Genomic DNA, 21,707 nt, shown 5'->3' with positions numbered 1-21,707 from the left:
CAATTTGCCAACTGAATGCCAGTTGTAAAGGAATACCAACTGCAAAGAATGGAAATTGCTTTCATGCCCAGTTTATTGGCTTTTTGGAAGCACCTGATGGTGGGGGAAAGGATGATAGATTAGGTGAGTATTTGCTAGATCCAGCTGGAGATTCTCTAGCTGATGTGAAGCGAGGAAAGACGACACCCAGTAATCTAGACCTGCAATCCTTCTAGTAAAACAAAAAAACCTGCAGCTTAACACGCTCTTGAGACGTTACATCACAAGCAACGTCTGTAGCATTTTACAGGTGGAAGAGCCATTCTGTGAGCACACCAGTGCTCCAAACGCCAACCACAAATTCCTCCCCCAGCACAAACATGCTGCTAAGTTAGCTGCCGAGGCTGCAACAGCAGGTGCCCTCTTGGGGAAGAAGCTCCATTTAAATCACGTATCGTATTTGCCAGTTGACTGCTAAAAGCGCATAGGATGCAAAGAGAGCTAAACGTCGCCCCTGATACCTTAGCTACCATTGCCATAACAACACAGACAATGGACCCGAGAAGGTTCCTTCCAAGGCGCCTGGAGGATCATGTTATCCTAACGGTACAGAGCCAGCACACAGAATTGGTTCTGACAGGATGTAAGTTCAGCCAGGGAGCTTTTTCTATGCCTGCATCAGCCGTCAAAAATCTTACATAAAGCTGCTGGGTCAGGCAGTGTCCCTCCTCCCCTCCACATGGTTGGCCCTGGGCTGTGAGGCCTCTTATGTAACCATCACTAGGATTCGCAGAACTGCTAGTCTTGGGGGTCCAAGTATTTTCCCCTCTTCTATGCCTCCACCCTCCTTGGTCAGGAAGCCACCAACTACTTCTTATTGCTTAAAAAAAAATTCTCACCTTCCCCACCCCCTCTGGATCTCAAATTGGCAAAAACATGGCTCTCCCCACCTCCGTATTATTTTCACAACAACCCTGTGACATAGGTTAACGGCTAAGAGATGATGGTTGGGCCCAAGGTCACACAGTGAGCTCCCTGGATTTGAACCCGGGTCTCCAAGGTCCTAGTCCAACACCCTGACCACTAGACCACACTGGCCCTCATAGACTGAAACCTCATTGGCCACCCGCTTTACATCTGCTTGATCAAGAGTCACCACTGCAGGGACTAAGCCTGTGTTTCCTCCTGCCCTATGTAAGTTTAAGGCACTTACTTCTTTTCTAAGAAGCTCCCGTTCCAGCAGGCAGCCGAGGACAGGATCTGCACAACCTCACTGCTTAGAGTGGAGGGACAAGAAGAGAGAGGGACATGGGTTATATGGCCACGCTGTTGTTTTTCACATAGTATATTTACTTTTTGAGTTCCATTGCCCTTGCTCTGAGGTGAAATCATCATGGAACCAGCAAGGGTAGCCTAAGTGACATCTGTGGAGATTGGCTGCCCAGCTGTCAGTCTCGTGATGTCCCTATGACATCAGGTGGCCCGTTCTCCCTTTGGAGCTGCACGAGAAAGGGAATTCCAAACCCAGCCTCAATACTGTCAGCCTTGTGGAGGCTGACTGAGGCAGCTTCAGCATGGGACAATTGTGTCACGCCTCAGAAGTACTGAATCGAACAACTCAAAGCATGGATTCCACCTGCCCATCTCTGGAGGGGTTTCTTCAGGGCCACTGCCAAATGTTGCTGGGGACCTCTGAAGACAGGATGAAAATTATCCATGTGATGCAGAGGAGTCCATAACAGAAAGCCAGACAGCAGCAGCTCCCCTACCCACTGAACTTTTTCACCAAGTTTGGGAAACTAGTTGACTAGCCCTCACTTGAAGATCGTGAAGTATTTCTAAAAGTTAAGTCGCTTCCTCTGGTGCCCCCAAAAAACAAGTGCCTAGAATTTCCTTGCTTTCAGAAACCCATCAGCAAATTATTTGATTCCATTTATGAATCACTTCCCATAAAATATCGCAAAGGGATTTCAGAGCAGGAAAAAAAACTGGCAATAAAAATAATAAAAACAATGGCAATGGTTGCCTAAACGACTGTCTACATCTCCTTAGATAGCCTCTGGCTTTTACACATGTGTGGTCTACCACCCACATCTATTTTAGAAATGCCATAAAGTATTGTAGCCTGGCAGAAGACGACTAAACAAGTAGCTGGGAAATTTGGAAAGCGATACTTGGAAACAAACTCTGACTCAACACTAGAACGCACCTACAGCAGAGAGCTGCAGAGTCTCCATCGACAGCTTGATGTAAGCCAAGGATGTTGGCCATGCAGATGTTGCTGAACTACAATACCCATCATCCCTGGCCATTGGCCATGCTTGCTGGGGCTGATGGGAGTTGCAGTTCTGCAGCGTCTGATGTAAGCCATTACACCACTCAGTGGAAGCAACAATCTGAGCAGGCCCTCTGTCTACCCTGAGCTGCAAGGCCGCTGCTCCAGCAGCCAACAGAGAACAGCACATTCACTGGTGCATGATGCAAGAAAAGGATTCTCATTTTCAGTTCCACTCTGGAAGGCAGAAATTATGGCACGCACATCTCAGGGGTGGAGACGACAAAAGAATGAGGTCTACAGGAGTCTATAGGCCACGGATGAGCTTACAGGGTCATTTCAGAACAGGAGGAGCAGCTCAAACACATCCCATCCCAACCCATTCAAGGGCAACCATACTGTTTCCAGAGGTTACGTCCCAACCCTTGAACACCTATGAAGATTTCATACGAAGCCACAAGGAAGAAATACTGAACAGTGCATCAGAAAAGCAAAAAAGGAACATACTTCACTGAATTAGGATTGTTCTTTTCCGAAAGCTTTTGTCTCCACATGTCTATTGTATCGTCATTAATCAAACAGGTGTAGTCACTTTGATTTATGGCCCGGAAATCATCCGCTGGCTGAGAATTCTGGAAAAGGAGGTAGGTCTCAACGCGGATTTCGCCAAGTGGGATTGGAGGGGCTTCACTGCAGCTTTTGTTAACATGCGAGGGGAGCTTCCCTCTAGGGAGGTCCTTTTGGATGGGGTTTCCTACCATGCGCCACCCCCACCCCAGAATAGGCCATGCCTACAACTAGATAACTTAAACAGAGATGATATGTATCAGCTCCAAGAACCATCCTCCCCGGGGACTGTTTGGATGTCCTCTCCAACCTCATTATGAACAGCATCTCATTCTCCTGCTCTGCCCATTTCTGGTCCTGTCACTGAATGCTGGAGTGTTCGTCCAAGCCAAGTGATGTTACAGTTGTGTCGTATATGGGACCTGCCTTTCCTTCGCATATAAAGTTTGCCCTCTTATCAGAAGTGCATGAGTTTGAGGCCCACTCGGGGAAGAAAGGAGAAGCAGCCAAATAACATCCCTACCAGCCGTGGCCCCTATTTACCTCTGTTTCAGAGCAAAGCACGAATGTTTGGTCTCCTCCAGAGAAGATATGTTTAACAATGTAATATTTACACGCATCTGTTGGGAGAAGAACAAAGCAAATTAGTTACAGCACAGTACTCACAAACACCCTGCGTACTTCCTTTTCCCTTGCAAACCAGGATCACAAAAGCTATTCAGGGGCCAGCAAACTTTTTCAGCAGGGGGCCGGTCCACTGTCCCTCAGACCTTGTGGGGGGCCGGACTATATTTTGAAAAAAAAAAATGAACGAATTCCTATGCCCCACAAATAACCCAGAGATGCATTTTAAATAAAAGCACACATTCTACTCATGTAAAAACACCAGGAAGCCCCACAAATAACCCAGAGATGCATTTTAAATAAAAGGACACATATTACTCATGTAAAAACACACTGATTCCCAGACCGTCCGTGGTCCGGATTTAGAAGGCAATTGGGCCGCATCCGGCCCCTGGGCCTTAGTTTTGTTCAGTTTCTGTTAATTGGTTCTCGTGGGAAACTTGCAGATTCTAGCTTCTAACAATTAACTCAAGCTGGTGTCAATTTACTCTTGGCAGAAAGCCCAGGTCTGCTTGACCTAGAAACTACTCACTCTGATTGGTTAACGACCAGCACTCAACTCTGTTATCTAGGAATGCTAGCACAGTTTGGTGTGAGGTGTGTTAGGAGTTAGAAGTGCTGTGTATGGTTTTGAGAGAGAGAGAAAGAAAGAAAGAAAGAAAGAGAGGATTTATTTTGCTTTTATTTGTATGCAGAAACTCTGCTGGTTTTATTTTTCCTTTTTAATAAATCCTGTAAATAGTTCTTCTGAGTCTAGCTGACTAGTCATTACTGCCGCAACTAGCTTCCTCGTTGTGCAGGAAAACTCTGCTACGTTTGGGCTAAAGCCAGTAGGGCTATGCCTGACACTTCAAAGTTCCATGAGGTTATGGACATTGTGCTGCCAGCCTGAGTTGCGGTGGTGTCAGCATCAACGGCGTTGGTTCCAGTAGTTCCAGAAGTTGTTGGACACTGGCTGGTTCCTGACTGTGGTGAGCTGGTGACGCAGTGGACACAAGGACAACAGCTGCAGCGTGTGAGTGCTGGGTGCTGTGGTTCCTGTTTTCTCTCTCGGTGGTCGTGAGTAGCTGGTTCCGGGTTCCAGGGACATCGCTCTCAAGATGGCCTCACAACCAGTTCAGATGGCTTTTGAGCGTCTGAATGACTCCAATTACTTGCTGTGGTCGGAACGCATGCAGGCAGTGCTGCAGAGGGATCGTCTCTGGCAAGTGGTGAGTAAGTTTCCTACGAAGCCTGATGATGAAGACCTCGATAAAGACCAAAGAGCAAGGGCCACAATTGTCTTGGGGCTGGAAGATTCCCAGTTGCCGTATGTGAGGGGAATCAAGACAGCTAGAGGTGTGTGGCAAGCACTTAAAGAACTCCATGTGCGTGAGACAGCGGTTTCCAAGCTGTTCATTCGCAAGGCATTGTATAAGGCAATGTTACAGCCTGGGGTTACAATGCAGGAACACCTACACAGTTTACAGTTAAAGTTTGCTGCGCTACAGGAAAGAGACTGTGCATTAGACCAGCAGGAGAAGGTGGCTATTATTTTGAGTTCTCTCCCGGAAAGCTGGGATAATTTAGTTTTGTCTCTAGAAGGCATACAGGAGCATGATTTATCAGTCAGTTACGTTACTGGGCGTTTGATTGAAGAATGGCAGAAGAGGCAAGAAAGGTCGTTGGCTGCAGAGGCTTCTACTGGTGGGCGGTTTGGAAGGAGTTCTCATGCCGTGCCAGAGGTGGAGCAAAAGCAGCGTACCGGTGAGGAGTCAGCGTTTGCTGTTAGGCGTTGTTTCCGATGTGGGTCTTCAGCGCATCTAAAACGACAATGTCCGGAGTTGGTCAAGTCTCAGTGGCCGGTGCAGGAGCAGAGACGAGATCAGCAGCAGCAGCAGCAGCAGCGTAAAAAGAAATTCTTCAAACGTAAACAGTCGGCTCAGCTGGTGACCGCCAAGGTCAAGATTGCTGATGGGAAACAAGCGGTCTGGGTGGTCGATTCGGGAGCATCTCGCCACATCGTGAATTCAGATGAATTGTTTGTTTCCAAGAACTCAGCACAGCGCAGCCAGGTGGCTCTAGCGGACGGAAGTACTTCCGAAGTGATTTCGGGGGGTGCAGTTTATGTTCCTTGTCTTCGTGAATGCCTGCAAAATGTACTTTGTGTGCCGTCATTAAGGAGCAATCTGATGTCTGTAGATTGTTTGCTAAAAGCTGGGTTTAAAGTGTATTTTGAAGGAGACAGTTGCATTATTAAGAAGGCTGGTGAGATTTTAGGCACTGCTAAGTCAGAGGGAGGTTTGTTTTGGCTTAAAGCAGGTCCTCAAGTTGCAGCAGTAGTCAGTAAATCTCAGCCTGCAGTGAATAACAAAGCTATACATGACAACTGTGTGCACTTATTGCATAGGAAAATGGGGCATGCTTGCTGGAAAAGTGTACTAAAAATGTCTGAATTGGCTGATGGGGGTAATTTAAAGAGTTGTAACAAGTACCTTGATTGTAATGTCTGTAAAAAGGTTAAAACCCACAGAGTCTCTTACCCCAGAAGTGACAGAGTTAGTGAGTCACCGCTACAGCTGGTTCACATGGACGTAATTGGTCCATTTGCTGTAAGCAGGGGTGGAGCGCGCTTTTCATTAACAATTGTGGATGACGCCACGCGTTACTCTTGGGTTTTTCCCATGAAGAATAAGGGTGACGTGTTCACTAAGTTTAAAGGCTGGGTGGCATCTGTGGAAAGATTTCTGTCCATTAAACTCAAAAGGATTCAGACGGACAGAGGTGGCGAATTTATGTCAAATGCCTTTAGAGATTGGTTACAAAAGCGTGGCATTGGGCATAGAAAAACGAACGTTTTTTCCCCTGAGGAGAATGGCGTTGCAGAGCGAAAAAACAGATCTTTACAAGATATGATGTTTGCCATGCTTGATGATGCTGATTTACCCATGTCTTATTGGGGGGAGAGCATGCTCACCGCGTGTTATCTCCAAAATAGGCTCTTTCATCAAACAATAGGTACAACTCCGTACTTTAAATTGTTTCAGAAAAAACCTAAAATTGACCACTTGCATGTGTTTGGATCAAAAGCCTGGGTATTAATTCCGAAACAAATGAGGAAGAAGGGAGATCCTAAGACCAAACAGTTAGTGTTTGTGGGTTACCAGGAGCTGGGAAAAGGTTTCCGCTTTGCTGAAGGGACAAATGGCATTGTGATCTCCAGGAATGCCAGTTTTTGTGAACATAGTGGCTGGGAGAGACTACATGCCAATACTGAGGTTTGGTTTGAACCTTCCCAGGAGCTTCATGACTCTGAAGGTAAACACAGAGAGTCAGAGTCTGAGGGGGAGGAAAGTTCAGATAAGAGCTCTCAAGAAAGTGGAGTTAGCCAAAGACCAGTTGCTAAGCAACAAAAGAGAGGTCGTAGTTCTGAGGAGGAAAGTGGGTCAGAAGAAAAATTTTCTCCCAGAAGATCTAAAAGACAAAACAAAGGAGTGCCTCCGGTGCGTTTTTCTCCTGATACTGCAAATGTGTTTAGTGTAATTGCAGAGCCCAAGAGTTTTCAGGAGGTGTTAAAGTTACCAAAAGAGGAGGCAGAGCTCTGGAAACAGGCAATGGAGGAAGAGATGTCCTCTCTGAATGAGCACAAGGTTTTTACACCAGTAGCAGCGCCTGAGGGGGCAAAGATTGTAGGCTGCAGGTGGGTGTACAAACTTAAACCTCTGGTGACAGGAGAGTACAAATACAAAGCTCGTTTAGTGGCTCAAGGATATTCTCAGAGGCCTGGAAAAGATTATGACGAAACTTTTTCCCCAACTGCTAAGGGGGACAGTGTAAGGCTGATTCTAACGCTTGGAGCAAAGAGAAAACTCCTGTTAAACCATTTTGATATCCAGACTGCATATTTACATGCATCAATATCAGAAGACCTGTATCTAGCCGAACCGCCTGGTTATGAGACAGGTTCCAATAGAGTGTTGAAATTAAACAAAGCTCTATATGGTCTCAAACAGGCTGCAAGATCTTGGAACAAATGTTTCCATGAGGCCTTAGTGTCATTTGGCTTCAAGCAGAGTACAGCTGACAATTGTGTTTATGTACGTGGTACAGGCAGTGATCAAGAGTTTTGTCTGATTTATGTAGATGATGTATTGTATGCCTGCAAAACAGATAAACAAACTAAAAGGTTTGCCAAGCAATTGTCCAGTAAGTTCAAAATGAAAGACTTAGGCCCGGTTAGGACATATCTAGGGTTGGAAGTGTGCTGGGCCCAAGATGGCAGCTGCCTAATTAGTCAGCAGAACAAAGTTAAACAACTACTGACTACATACAGGATGCAGGATTGCAAAGGGGCAGCGGTGCCTATGGATCCAGGTTTCATAAAAACACTTCATATAGATGAGAGTCCTGAATTTGAACATCCTGATGTATATCACTCTGTAATTGGAAGTTTATTGTATCTAGCACAGTGGTCCAGACCTGATATTAGCTACGCTGTGGGCATATTAAGTAGATTGGTCTCAAAACCCACACTAAATGCCTGGAAAGGGGTAAAACAAGTTCTGAGGTACCTCAAACAGACAATTGGCTATATGTTACAATTAAATTCTTCAGAGGACGAAATGTTGAGTTGCTACTGTGATAGTGACTGGGGAAATTTGCCAGATAGAAAATCTGTCACAGGACTAGTCATAATGGTCGGTGGAGCATTAATCAGCTGGCGGTCACGCAAGCAAGACGTTGTAAGTGTGTCATCAACAGAATCAGAGTATGCCGCATTGAGTGAATTGTGCAACGAGGTGATTTATTTCAAGCATTTGATGGCAGATTTAAATGTAAATTGTGGAGAACCAGTACAAGTTTACATTGATAATCAAGCTTGTATAACCTTAAGTAAAACAGAGGGTTTCAAATCACGTTCCAAACATATCTCTGTAAAATACCAAAATGTACGTTGCTGTGTACAAGACAATATAATCACATGTACTTATGTATCAAGTGAAGAAAATGTAGCAGATGTATTAACTAAACCATTGGCAAAGATAAAGAACAGGCAAATGTGCAAGGGTTTAGGTTTGCTGGAAAAATAATCTCCTACATAGGTGTTTTTTGATGTTAATTGTTCAGCAGAATCTGTGAGGGGGTGTTCAGTTTCTGTTAATTGGTTCTCGTGGGAAACTTGCAGATTCTAGCTTCTAACAATTAACTCAAGCTGGTGTCAATTTACTCTTGGCAGAAAGCCCAGGTCTGCTTGACCTAGAAACTACTCACTCTGATTGGTTAACGACCAGCACTCAACTCTGTTATCTAGGAATGCTAGCACAGTTTGGTGTGAGGTGTGTTAGGAGTTAGAAGTGCTGTGTATGGTTTTGAGAGAGAAAGAAAGAAAGAGAGGATTTATTTTGCTTTTATTTGTATGCAGAAACTCTGCTGGTTTTATTTTTCCTTTTTAATAAATCCTGTAAATAGTTCTTCTGAGTCTAGCTGACTAGTCATTACTGCCGCAACTAGCTTCCTCGTTGTGCAGGAAAACTCTGCTACGTTTGGGCTAAAGCCAGTAGGGCTATGCCTGACACTTCAAAGTTCCATGAAGTTTGCCTACCCATGCTATAGATCATAATGCCTCTTTGCAGTGGCTGTCTGCCTGGCACAACTCAAAAGACAAGAGACCAAAGGCACTCGCTATTTTTTAAGACAATGTTCTTAATTTACATTACTTAGAATTTATGCCACTGCTTTCTCTTTGCTGCATTAACTGTTGTCTCAGAAACTGTGAAATGGTGGACTGTCTCCTCTAAGCAGCATGCTCTTCTGAAGCTTAGCTGAAGACTCAATTTTATTTGGCATACTGTGACACAGTGCAGAGCAGGAGCACAGGAAGCTGGCTTACACCAAGGGAGGCCCATGATCTGTATGGTTCAGTGCTGTCTACGTTGCTCGCCAGCAGCTCTCTAGGGTTTCAGGGCAGTCTCATTCCCATTCCTAACTGGAGACACGGAGGATCAAACTTGGGTTTTTCTGCATGTGAAGAGTCTCCTAACAACTCTCAGGACCCTTAACAAACTACAGTTCCCAGGATTCCTTGGGGGAAGTCATGGCTGTCTAAAGCGGTGTAACACTATGGCAGATCAAGTTGATGAACTATGCCGAAATGGCAAAATTAACTGGGAAGCTCAGGGACCAAGAAGACAAGAAATTTTAAAAAAGAATGGGAAATGTTTATAACATATGTACAAAATCATTGCAAACAGGTCAAAACATTAGCAGGATTTTAAATACATTTGTAATGCAATAGAAACTACAGATAATTTAGGAAGATGAAAAACTTGGAGAAATATTGATATGCAGATGAAAACAGAATTAGGAGGACCCACGGATAGGATAGGGGGAGGGGAGAGTCAGGAGATTCAGAGTAATCTCAGTACATGAATGTGTATGACATTTTGATGTAACTTTATTCTTTTTCTTTTCTTCTTCTTCTTCTTTTTTTTTTTGAAAATCAAATTAAAAAATTGATTTTAAAAAGTGGTTTAACACTGCTTTAAATGTTTAGTGCAGATGGAGGCCTTAAGTTCTAATCCATAATGGACTCTTTTTTGTCAGCACAGAGAGAGAAAAAAGTGACAGCACACTAGCTGTCACTCTTCAACATTCCCAACAGATGGTAAAGCTGGGGCATTATCAATTTGCTGCTTCAGAAACAAATGTGTGATTTATTTATTTATTTATTTATTTATGGCAACTATAACCCACCCTTTAGCAAAAAACCAAACAAAAAACCCTTTCCATAGAAGCTTACAAAAATCAGCACTAAGACAGCCCCCCTGCTCTCAGGCTCACAATCTAGAAGGACATGACAAACGTCAGTAACAAGCAATATGATGGCTTGATCGATATCTAAGGTAGAGCAGCATATTCAGGCTTACTTGTACTCTGACTGGTCTCAACTGGTCTCACCTACACCTACTGGTTTCGCCTACACCCACTGAGCACGTGTCAGAATCTCAGCTTCGCTTCTGTTCAAGTCACAACTTACCTGATCTACCAGAGATTTGTTCATTGTGAGCTGCCCAGGGGCCTTTGACTGGGGAAGGACATTTAAGACTGCAGGTGTGTCCAGTTCCCAGCTGGCCTCTGGTTCCGCAGCCGAATGCATAGATAATTCCTGAAGAAGGCACGAAGGCGAGAGTGTGCTGCCTGCAAACAACAGAACAAAAATATTGCAAAGTTCGTAAGAGCCTGCACAGATATATATTTCTGCTTACAGTTGATTTTTAAAAGCAGGAATAAAATCAGTAAAAAAATAATAATAATGGAGTAGAGAAAGTGTTTTGTTCTTTCATTATTAACTGTCAAGAGGGATTGGAAAACATTCATCTTTATGCATACATTTGGTGGCTGGGAAAAACGGTTCCTGCCAGCCCCGGGATCAAAGGGTGGAAAGCTTTTAACTCTTGTTTTTGGAATGTTTTAAATCATAGAACTGTTGGAAGGGACCCCAAGGTTCATCTAGTCCAACCCCCTGCAATGAAGAGAAGAAGAAGAGTTTGGATTTGATATCCTGCTTTATCACTACCGGAAGGAGTCTCAAAGCGGCGAACATTCTCCCTTCCCTTCCTCCCCCACAACAAACACTCTGTGAGGTGAGTGGGGCTGAGAGACTTCAAAGAAGTGTGACTGGCCCAAGGTCACCCAGCAGCTGCGTGTGGAGGAGCGGAGACGCGAACCCAGTTCACCAGATTACGAGACTACTGCTCTTAACCACTACACCACACTGGCTCTCACCACACTGCAGGAATAAAACCAATGTTTTGGAACAAAATGCTTTGTTTAAAGCTGTGGATCAGTTTGCCACCTTGGCTTCCTCTGGGAGGAAGGGTGGGATATAAACTGAATAAACAATAAATACTATCTTCCCCCAACCATATTACAATTTAAACACTTATTCAGTATACTACTATTCCCACCCTCCACCCTCGTATGTATCTGGCTGTAACGCATATAAAGAAATGCACTGAGCTGTCTTCAAAATTCCAAATACGAACCTGCAGCTTTCAGGGATGCCATTGCGCATCCTAACCTCTCGCTGCAACAGCTCTTAAGAATAAAACAGCAATGGCCACTTAATTTAAGAACAGATTTATATACAGTGGTGCCTCTGGTTACGAACTTAATTGGTTCCGGAGGTCCGTTCTTAACCTGAAACCGTTCTTAACCTGAGGTACCACTTTAGCTAATGGGGCCTCCCACTGCCGCCGGCGCGCGATTTCTGTTCTCATCCTGGGGCAAAGTTCTTAACCCGAGGTACTACTTCCAGGTTAGCGGAGTCTGTAACCCAAAGTGTTTGTAACCCGAGGTACCACTGTACAGAGAACATGTAAGATATATGAAAGAACGTGCAGCGCCATTATCCTACTCTGAGCCCGGCAGATTCCAGCTCCTGCGGTTTCTACTGTGCTAGGGGGCAAGCAAGGCCGGCCATTCCCCTGTCCCCGCGCCACACACTTGCGAAGGAAGAACCAAAGCGCTCACTCACCTACCACAAGCGATTTGGGACACCTCACTGCCCATCAGCTCCAGGACCCTTCTGGGGTTGACTTCATCGTTCAAGGAATCGTGGCCAAGCTGCCCACAGGAGCCCGAGCCGAAAGTAAACACCCCTCCACTCTGGCAAAGAAAAGGCAGATTAACAATAGTTCCACTTGGAGAACTCACAACAGCACCGGCTGCTTGCCCAGCTGAACAGGAAAGCTGCTTTAGCGGTGCTCAAGTCCTGCAGCCAAACCACAGGCGGCCATAGGAATTTCAAAGATCATCTCCAGTAGCAAACGGCGTTATTTGCCGGCACCCAAAGACGTTTCCGAGCACAATTCAAAGTGTTGGTGCTGACCTTCAACGCACTAAAGGGCCTCGGCCCTGTATACCTGAAGGAGCATCTCCACCCCCATAGTTCAGCCTGGACACTGAGGTCCAGCCGGGGCGTTCCAAGGGGGTGCCATTACAAAGGCGGGGGGACAAAATGCCGACCCCTGTTCAGTGGCCAGCCCCCAGTGGTGCACCAAGCCCTCTGGCATGAGCGCCGCTCTGGGTACAGGAGCAGGTTGCTTCGCCTCTGGGTCCAGCTCCGAGGGTCTTCTGGTGGTTCCCTCACGTGAAGCTACAGGGAACCAGGGAAAGGGCCTTCTTGGTAGTGGCGCCCACCCTGTGGAACGCCCTCCCATCAGATGTCAAGGAAATAAACAACTATCTATGTGGGAAAGTTTTTAATGTTTGATGTTTTATTATGCTTTTATATTTTTTGGAAGTGGCCCAGAGTGGCTGAGGCAACCAGTCAAAAGAGTGAGGTACTAATAATATTACAGTGCTACCTTGGTTCTCAAACTTAATCCGTTCCGGAAGTCCGTTCCAAAACCCAAGCTTAGTTTCAAAACTAAGGCGAGCTTTGCCATTGAAAGCAATGCAAAACGGATTAATCCGTTCCAGACTTTTTAAAAGAACCCCTAAAACAGCCATTTAACATGAATTTTACTATCTAACGAGACCATTGATCCATAAAACAAAAGCAATAAACAACATACTGCAGTCACACAATCAATCAATCAATCAGTTGCTGAACTGGATTCCACACAGTCACAAAAATGAAACAAAAAAGCCACAAAAACCAAAACACAAAATAAATAGCAAAAGCAGACAGACCTCAGAGTAACACTCAAAACAAAAGTGTGGCACTCAAAACGGAGCACGTTTGGCTTCCAAAAAAAAGTTCACAAACTGGAACACTTACTTCCAGGTTTGCGGTATTTGGGTTCCAAGTTGTTTGAGTACCAAGGTGTTTGAGAACCAAGGTACCACAGTAATAATAATGAATAGTGGTAGTAGAAGAAGAAAAAGAAGTATTATTAAGTAATATACATAAATCTAAGAAGAAGGGGAGACCTATTCTACCTCTGGGGTGTGCTTGTTTTGTCTTTATCCTCAGGCAGCTGTTGATTTAGTTTTGGTTTTTTTAATGGACAGAAGCATTACAGTAAGATGCCCACAGCCAAACCAATGTCTCTGTGGAGGTCATAAAAACTAAGTCAGACAGAAGTGACACAGGAGGACGTTTTAGATCTAGCAGACAAATTATAAACAAGTCAAAGCAGACAGATGGTGTGCACCCAAGGGACAGTACATACAGTTTCTCAGTGGTGAGGGAGAAGCATTCTGGAATATTTCTCTTCATTATAGAAGAATACTGCTTTCATTAAAGCAGCCTAGTCATAGATGGGAGGTGCTATAGGAAGTGTGGAAACTCAAAACCTGCAAGTAATCCTCCTGTCTCCTCTACCTGTACCCCAGATGATGCTTAATAAGGATTTTCCCTTTACCTTTGTCAGGACTGCTGTGTGGTCATTCCCACAGCTGATATAGACAACCTTTTGAGTCCTCAAGAGCTTCACGTGGCAGGGAGACTCCCGGTCTGCAGTTGGAGAAAACAAAGAACGAGGTTGTGAAATATTGCAATACTCACAGGGCAGCTCTGGGCAAGTCTTGGTCTCTTAAACTCAGTTTCTCAGCCTATAAGATTGTTATATAGATAATATATATATATATAATAATAATAATTAAAGTAAGCTGCTAAAGAAGTGGACTAACAAAATAACCTGTTGCCATCAACTCAGTTACGTATACTATTCCCAAAGCCAAGCAGTGAGGTCACACAAGATACAGCCAAACTCTGTTCACATTTTAGAAGACATCTGAAGGCAGCCCAGTATAGGAATTGCTTTTTTAATGTTTGATGTTTTACTGTGCTTAATGTGTTTCATTTGTTGGAGGCCAACACAGATGGGCAGCATATTAATTAACTTATTAACTAACTAACTGTTGTTGTTTTTGCTGCTGCTGTTGTAGTAGTAGTAGTAGTACAGTGCTACCTCGGGTTAAGTACTTAATTCATTTCGGAGGTCCGTACTTACCCTGAAACTGTTCTTAACCTGAAGCACCACTTTAACTAATGGGGCCTGCTGCTGCTGCGCCGCTGGAGCATGATTTCTGTTCTCATCCTGAAGCAAAGTTCTTAACCTGAAGCACTATTTCTGGGTTAGCAGAGTCTGTAACCTGAAGAGTATGTAACCTGAGGTACCACTGTAGTATGTATCACAGCGTGATTTAATTCTGCAACCAAGCTGGGCTAGAATCAAATTAGCTGCCCCGTGGGACCAAGGAACGAAAAGTAGTCTACACGTCTTAAAACTAATAAGCACAGGTCTCCTTTCACGTTGGGTGAGCAGCACAAGAATAATTCCAAAAACAAAAGTTGTCAATGTCTACGGACAACTGCTTGAATTACCTCTCTCGTCACTCAGGCCCAGTTGTCCTGAGGCGTTCTTCCCCCAACCAAACACAGCTCCGGAGAGAGACAAGGCAAAGCTATGCGCCCCTCCTGCATCCACCTGGGCCAAAGGGATCCCTTCAAGCGATCTGACGCGCTGAGGACTGGTTTGGGAGGGGAACTCTTTGCCCAGCCCAAGTTGCCCGTGGTTGTTCTGTCCCCAGGAGAAGAACTGTCCATCTGGAAAAAAGAAACCAAGACACAGGTTGACAGCGGTCAGAAAAATAAACCCCGTTATATTACAGCAGCGTGTTGACAGAATGAGTGCGTGAGGTGTTAAGAGAGGGGTCGTACCTCTGGTGAGGGACACGTCGTGCTCCATCCACCTTTGGTCCCCACCCTGCACTCAAGCTCACCTGTAGCTCCTAGGAGCTGTCAGCATGCCACACCCTGGGAACGGCTTCAACTGGCCGGCTAAACCAGGTGAGGGTAGCCAATGGGTCTCAAACCCTCAGTGAGTGAGGGACTTTCCTTGCATGCAAAGACAGGATCCGGTGGACTGAACAGATGAGACCAATAGCGGGTCCAGTGGTCAAGAAGGTGGTTTCTGCCCATGTTGTAGAGGGAGGTGAGGAGCAGATGGGGCTTGCCACCCTGGGAAGGGAGCCCATCTAGGAGAAGGGAAACTCTGATTCTAAGCCTTCACTGCCTTGCCTTCTTTGGGAGAAGAAATGGCTAAGGAGTAAACCCAGCTGTTGTTGGACTACAACTCCCACCATCCCTAGCTAGCAGGATTAGCGGTCAGGGATGGTGGGAATTGTAGTTCAAAAAACCCAGCTGGAGACCCAAGTTTGGAAGCTCCTGCAGCCAATCGGAAGCCTCAGAAGCCCCATCAGACATTTGGGTTGCAAAGAACGTTCACAAACTGGAACGCTCACTTCTGGGTTTCAATCGTTTAGGAGCCAAAATGTCCAAGTACCAAAATGTTCGGAATCCAAGGTACAACTGTACTTCATTTGGGAGGAAAGGCAGAATCTAAAACATAATTGTTACTACTAATACTACTAATAGTAATGTTGCAGAACTAGTAAGAAAGCTTAGCTATTAGAGGTGGCAAAAGGGTGGACGGATGAAGCAGCCCCGACAATAATGGACTGGCATAATAAACTACAAGAATTTGCTGAAATGGCGCAGTTGACAAATAGCCTGAGAGGCAATTCAGAACAAAAATTTATGGAAAAACGGGATAGATATAAGATATATGTCCAAAAATATAATAAAATCTATGCTAGCATTCGATTGACATTGGAGAGAAATTGAGTTGAGAAACAACATTAAGGGTACATATTTATATAGGAATGTATTAGATAAAATATAAAGAAACAAACAATAATAAGAGTACATTCATTTGTAAAAAAAGAATATACAATGAGATTGACAGGAAGTCCATAGCGTTGGTACAAATGTTATTTTGAAATGGCTTTATGTCTTTGTTTTTTATTTTATTTTGTTTTTTCTTTCTTAGGTACATAAATTTGGTATATAAACTTTATATACATGTTGGAAATTATATTATGATATGCCCTGTAATGTAATATGATAATGTATACATATGTGACTTAAGAACGTTAATAAAATAAAAAATTTTAAAAAAGAAAGCTTAGCTATTATAAGTTAATATTACCATACCAGCTGCAAGAGCAAGACAATGCCAATTGCCACAGGAGACCTGAAGTATCATCTCTTGGTTCAGTTTTTTTATCAACCTAAAACAGCAAAACAATTCATTTATTTTATTTTTTAAAACAACAACAACACAACAGCAGAAGCACACACTAAAATAATACCTCTAGTCTTAACAACTGTGTCGTTATGAAGGGAACTTATGTTAAACAGTTTAGAACGCATCATCTGGAAGCTTAAGCAAAAATGCTTTTTAAATGCTTTGCTTTTTAAAACACTGCAGTTCAGTGCAGACAACAAGAGGAGCTTTAGATAAAAATAGCCTTTTTATAATATCCTCTCATTTGGTGTTCTAACTATGCCTGACTCTTGCATCACCTTAGGGATGAGATTCTTAAATTAAGGTCTCTGGTGCACTTTTAGATTGTACCAGAGCGCACAGTGCAAATGAACACATAAAACTACTGGAGAGTGAAGATTTCTACTGCAGGCTGAACAGAAGCTTGCAGAAATTCAACAGGTGGAGCCTAATGAGTACAAAAAGAAAATTATGGGAAAAGATGCACCATGCATGTGCTATCTAATTCGCTGCGTAATGTCACACCTCCATGGCGGCCATTTTGTGTCCAATGCCCACAGCATTCTCTCAAAATTCAGTGTGCCCATTGGTCCAAAATGTTGGTCCAGGGTCAAGGCAACAGTAGAGAAGGCAAATATGAGAGACTAAGAGGGGAGGTGCGTCCACAAACTCAAGCACACATTAAAATAAAGTGAGAAGGGGTTGCAGGATTGCACAGCTACTCTCCCACCACACATGCGCCAATGTACAGGCACACAGTTCTTCCACATGACAGGAGGCGAAATGTGCCATCGCCTTCCCCTTCACATGTGCATTGGTGTGCTAATATGCACATTTAGGGTCCCTTGTAGTACTATAAAGTTCAGCAGGGTATGGGTGCGTGCCCAGTCAGTGCGTAGAATTTCATTCCACACACACACCCTAAAAAGCAACAAGGGATTATTTAGTCTGAACACCGCTGGTATCAAGCTACATAGCAAAGCACGGCGTTTGGTAACCGCTCCGATTACCTTGGTACAGCCACCGAGTCTTCTGCTGTTGTGAGGCCCAGCTGTCCATCGCTACCTGCCCCCCAGGAAAAGAGTTGGCCTTGGTCACTGAGGGCCACGCTGTGAGATTCCCCACAGGCAACATGGACTATGCGCTGATCAGCTAAAGCGTCAATTTGCTCTGAGGGGAAAAGAGAAGAATAACGCTGGTGGAACATGCTAAGCGACAAAACACATGTGATTATCGTTCAAAGCAAAGTTTGGGTGTATGTGTGCAGAAAGAGATATACACACCTTAAAAAAATATCTCATCTAATATAAATTTTGGAAAGTTGTTCATTTGCTAGCTACGCATTTGGACAGGGTCTTAATATATTACAACCAAATTCTTTGTGATGGTTTAGGATCAGATTTTCTGTGTGGATTTGGATACCACCGGACGCCATTTTGAATCAAGATGGCAGACTGAGCCTTTTCACAAAGGCACAAACTTTAGTCACTGAACTCAAAACTGCACTGATTTTTGGTTTTTAGGACTTCACAAGCAATGCCAGGTATGAGGTGTATGAAAATAAAGTCATTTCGCTTTCACCCATTTTGAAATGATACAGAGGCTGATGAGAAACATGTTATTTAGATGCAGCAGGCATGTGCAGTGTTTATGTGTGCGCACTGTGTGCAGCCACACAGCCAGGATTCTGCCAGCGACTGAGACAGCCACGGGCGAGTGGCTGTCCAGACAGAAAGGGTTCATTCAGGCAACCAGCCAAGGGTGGCGTTGATTTACACACAAGCAACCCCTAGAACCATTACAGACCACTTTCATCTGCAAAGTAACTCCAATCTAACTTGGGCAGTGATTGTTTAACCAATGCCATCTATAATGGGGGGTGAAATCCCCAAAAAGGATGTTACTTTTTTTCTGTATGCCACAACAGCTGCGAGAATATTACTATCGAAGAATTGGAAGAAACAAGATTTACCAATTAGAGTGGCAGATGAAGATGATGGATTATATGGCAGTGTTTCCCAACCTTTTTTGGGCAAAGGCACACTTGTTTCATGAAAAAAATCTCGAGGCACACCACCATTACAGCCCCGTGACGTCAGCGCGCAGCGTCACGCCGGGAGGGACGCACGAAAGTGTAAGTTTCAATTTTTTCCCCTCCCCCTTGCCTTCCTTCTGTGCCAACCGCCAAAAAGCCAAGAAAAAAGCCAAGACTTTAGGGCAGCAGGTCGACACGGAACAAGCTCCTACCTAAGGACAGGTGCGACGGCCGTGTCCTCTTCTGCCACACTTGGCAGCCCTGCCTCACGGTCGTGACTCCCACCCTGATTTCTCCCCGCAGGTCGAGCGGCACAGGCAGCCCAATGTGTCCAGCCCAGACACAAGCCCCGCTTCCCCACTCTAGATCCTGAATGCGACCAAGTGCTTTGGACTCCCGAGCAGGGTGGGAAAGAGGACTCGCATCTGGTAGCCTCCGGGCTCCTCGCCTGCTCGAGTGATGGCATTGCAGGCAAGCTGCCGGCCGTCGCCATCGCCGCCCCCTCATGCGAGTGGACCTGCCCGGAGTGGTGGGCCGGGGGAGGCTCGCTCTCTTCTCTGTGGGGATGTGGCCCGCACGCGTGGCCCCGCTTCCTCCTGCCCAGGGCTGAGCTCCTTACCCGCGATCTCGGTCTCGCGCACGCGGATCCCACTTATTCCGAAGCTCGCGCCAGTAGCCGGGGCTCTCACACCGTGCCAGGGCAAGGCGGCGCGGCCCACTGACGTCATCGCGGCTCGCCGCCGCCCTCGACTTCCCTGTTCCCTCCCCTCCCTCGGGTCGCCGTGGTTACCGAGGACTGCAAGCTGCTCGGGCGAGGGTGGGGCATTAAGTGGGAGAAGGAAAATTAAAATTAAAACTCGCCTGAAGGCCGCCTCTCCGGATATCTTTCGAATTTTTTAATTTTTCCCGCGGCACACCAGGCAACGTCTCGCGGCACACTAGTGTGCCGCGGAACACCGGTTGGGAAACACTGTTATATGGAGCTTGCCGAACTGACTGGGAGACTCCGAGACCAGAGAGAAGAGACAGGGGAAGAAGATTGGAAGAAGTTTAAAGAATAACCCTACAGCCTATATCCACTTCCAGAGCTATTCTAAGATTTAAATATTAACATATTTTTTCAAGAAGATAGTGTATTTTAAAGTAGTTTTATTTGTAAGTGATAAAAAGATTTTTATGGTAAAAGCAAGTGTGATAAAAAAGGGCTAGAAATTATGATATATGTAAACTGCTAAAGAGGAGGTAAAATGAAAATCGGATGGGGGGACTTGGGGAAGCTTGCCTAACAATGTTTAGAAAAAATAAGGATAAGACAAAAAATTGTTTGTATTGTTTGTTTTTCTGTTTGTGTTGTTTAGTTGTGCTATAAAATGAATGAAAAATGGGGGGGGGGAATGCCATCTATAATGACTGGTGGAAGCTAAGATCTCGGGGCTAAAGGATTTCCCCGTCTCTTGCTTGTAAAGATGTTTTAAATGGAGAGAAGTGTATTCTGCATGAAAGGGACACGTACTATCCTGAGCAGCAGAGGAGGTGCTCAGTTTGCTGGAGCACACCAGGCAGAACAGAAAGGCTTTTGTACAGATGGTGCCCCACTAAGAGGCTGGCAGCGCTGTTAAGAGCTTGCTAAAACTGAAAATAGCTGTCCAGGAGAACAGTCTCCCTTCCCCACTTTCAGCTGCTATGCGCATCGTAGTGATTCACAAGCAGATGGAACAGTTCCTTCCCAGATGGAATGTGCTTTTTGGTCTATCAACTTGTCCCTTTAATGCCGTTTGGGATCTGGAGAAAAGGAGGCACAATTAATTGCCGCAGGGTCCCTGAAACCGTCAAGCGAAAATCCCAGGGAGGAAAAGATTTCAGTCCTGCAAGAAGAGCAGAGGGGTGCAAAACGAGGACACGTCTCCGATTCATAAATCATTTACTTTATTTTCTTCCTAGCTGCTGCACTACAACACCCGTTACTTAATCTTAATTGCAGCTGCTAGGATAAATCTTTGGATGTGGACATTTCAATGGGCAGGAATATCTACAGAAGCATTCACAGGCCCTCCAAACTTCCATCCTGCATCCCTCCAAGATAAACGAGGGCATAGAAACCTGAGGCATCCTCAGCCATGAGCTTCTTCTTGCTGACAAATGATTGGCATCAGATAGCCTATTACAGCAGGGGGTTTTTTATGGTCAGATCCTATCACATAAGAAGAGTCCCGCTGCATCAGACCAAAGGACTGTCTAGCCCAACATTCTGTTCCCCCAGTGACCAACCAGACAGTGTTAGTAATTCCCCAGGGACTTTTTGCAAATGGCGCAGGTTCACCTGCGACCATGCAGAGATCTCTGGACGACAGGTTGGCAACTGGCAACTCCATCTGGCTGGCCCCTCCAGCTTTCTTAAGCAGCTAAGCAGAAGGGCTTAATTATTGCCTTTATATCTCACCAAGGAGTATATGGTTCACGCCTTCCTCAATTAATCCCTACAGCGACCCTTTGAGGTAGATCAAGAGGCTGTGACTGGCCCAAGGTCATATCTGAGTGGAGATTTGAACCCTGATCTCCCAAGGTCCTAGTCCAACACTCTAACCACTACACCACACTGGCTTCCTGGAGGGTACTTCTGCTACAGGACAGCTATATAAAGTTGGTAAATAAATATGGAGAAAGCAAAACGTCACTTTAGAGAAGAATCTGAAATATTTTCCTTGAAGCTAATATGTTTTATTCTGGATTGTTTTGTTTGACGTTGTCAGAGCTGCTTCCAGATCCTAGCTCACAGAGAATCACGCTAGCCAGCGATCATTAAATAAAAGTCTTTATTGAGTTACAGTTTCCATTCTCAAACTGCTGCGTGCAACTCTACGTCTTATGGGTTAGATCGGCAAAGCTCCGCCTGAGTCTCCGCCCCTTGTACACCAACTTAATATCCTAGCCCTGCTCCACCTTTTCCGCCTGACTGTTCTTCTCTGGGTCCCTCTGCCCCCCGGGGTCTCTTCCTTCCGGGATTCTTCTGACGCCGACCCCCCGGACCCTCCTGTCTCCTTGCGCCGGGCTTTAGGACCTGGCTCCCTTTCCGGGCTGCCTACTGCGCCACCTTCCTGTGCATTTGAACTTGGCGCGCGCGCCCAACCTTCCACTTTCCGTCTGACCGTTTCTTCGCTCCCCGATGGAG

The 21,707-nt window shown here is 45.2% G+C and overlaps 1 protein-coding gene and 2 long non-coding RNA genes across 5 annotated transcripts in view; 2 read left to right on the top strand and 1 right to left on the bottom strand.

Annotated features, from left to right (window-relative positions):
• The window catches only part of LOC310686050, a 317,292-nt gene that overhangs the window by 259,855 nt on the left and 35,730 nt on the right, over positions 1-21,707 (top strand). The window lies entirely within an intron of this gene.
• The window catches only part of LOC310685753 (putative E3 ubiquitin-protein ligase HERC3), a 55,875-nt gene that overhangs the window by 18,030 nt on the left and 16,138 nt on the right, over positions 1-21,707 (bottom strand). For 2 of the 3 annotated variants that reach the window (XM_083458621.1, XM_083458623.1), the window contains exons 3-11: positions 17,514-17,673; positions 16,431-16,507; positions 14,760-14,981; positions 13,795-13,886; positions 11,961-12,091; positions 10,461-10,621; positions 3,365-3,441; positions 2,762-2,886; positions 1,193-1,252 (exon numbers count right to left, since the gene is read on the bottom strand). In XM_083458621.1, coding sequence (XP_083314747.1) covers positions 1,193-1,252; positions 2,762-2,886; positions 3,365-3,441; positions 10,461-10,621; positions 11,961-12,091; positions 13,795-13,886; positions 14,760-14,981; positions 16,431-16,507; positions 17,514-17,673 — 1,105 coding nt within the window. Of the gene's footprint in view, positions 1-1,192; positions 1,256-2,761; positions 2,887-3,364; positions 3,442-10,460; positions 10,622-11,960; positions 12,092-13,794; positions 13,887-14,759; positions 14,982-16,430; positions 16,508-17,513; positions 17,674-21,707 lie in introns of all 3 variants that reach the window. The other variant, XM_083458622.1, reaches the window with a different exon arrangement.
• LOC310686034 lies at positions 95-2,792 on the top strand. The gene is made up of 2 exons (XR_014515663.1): positions 95-622; positions 1,362-2,792. It is a non-coding gene; the product is annotated as an uncharacterized lncRNA (long non-coding RNA).

This window comes from Podarcis liolepis (assembly GCF_965112155.1).
Source record: "Podarcis liolepis genome assembly, chromosome: 9".
NCBI lineage: Eukaryota > Metazoa > Chordata > Lepidosauria > Squamata > Lacertidae > Podarcis > Podarcis liolepis.
The sequence above is the reverse complement of the archived record's forward strand: the minus strand, read 5'-3'. Positions and strand labels throughout refer to the sequence as shown.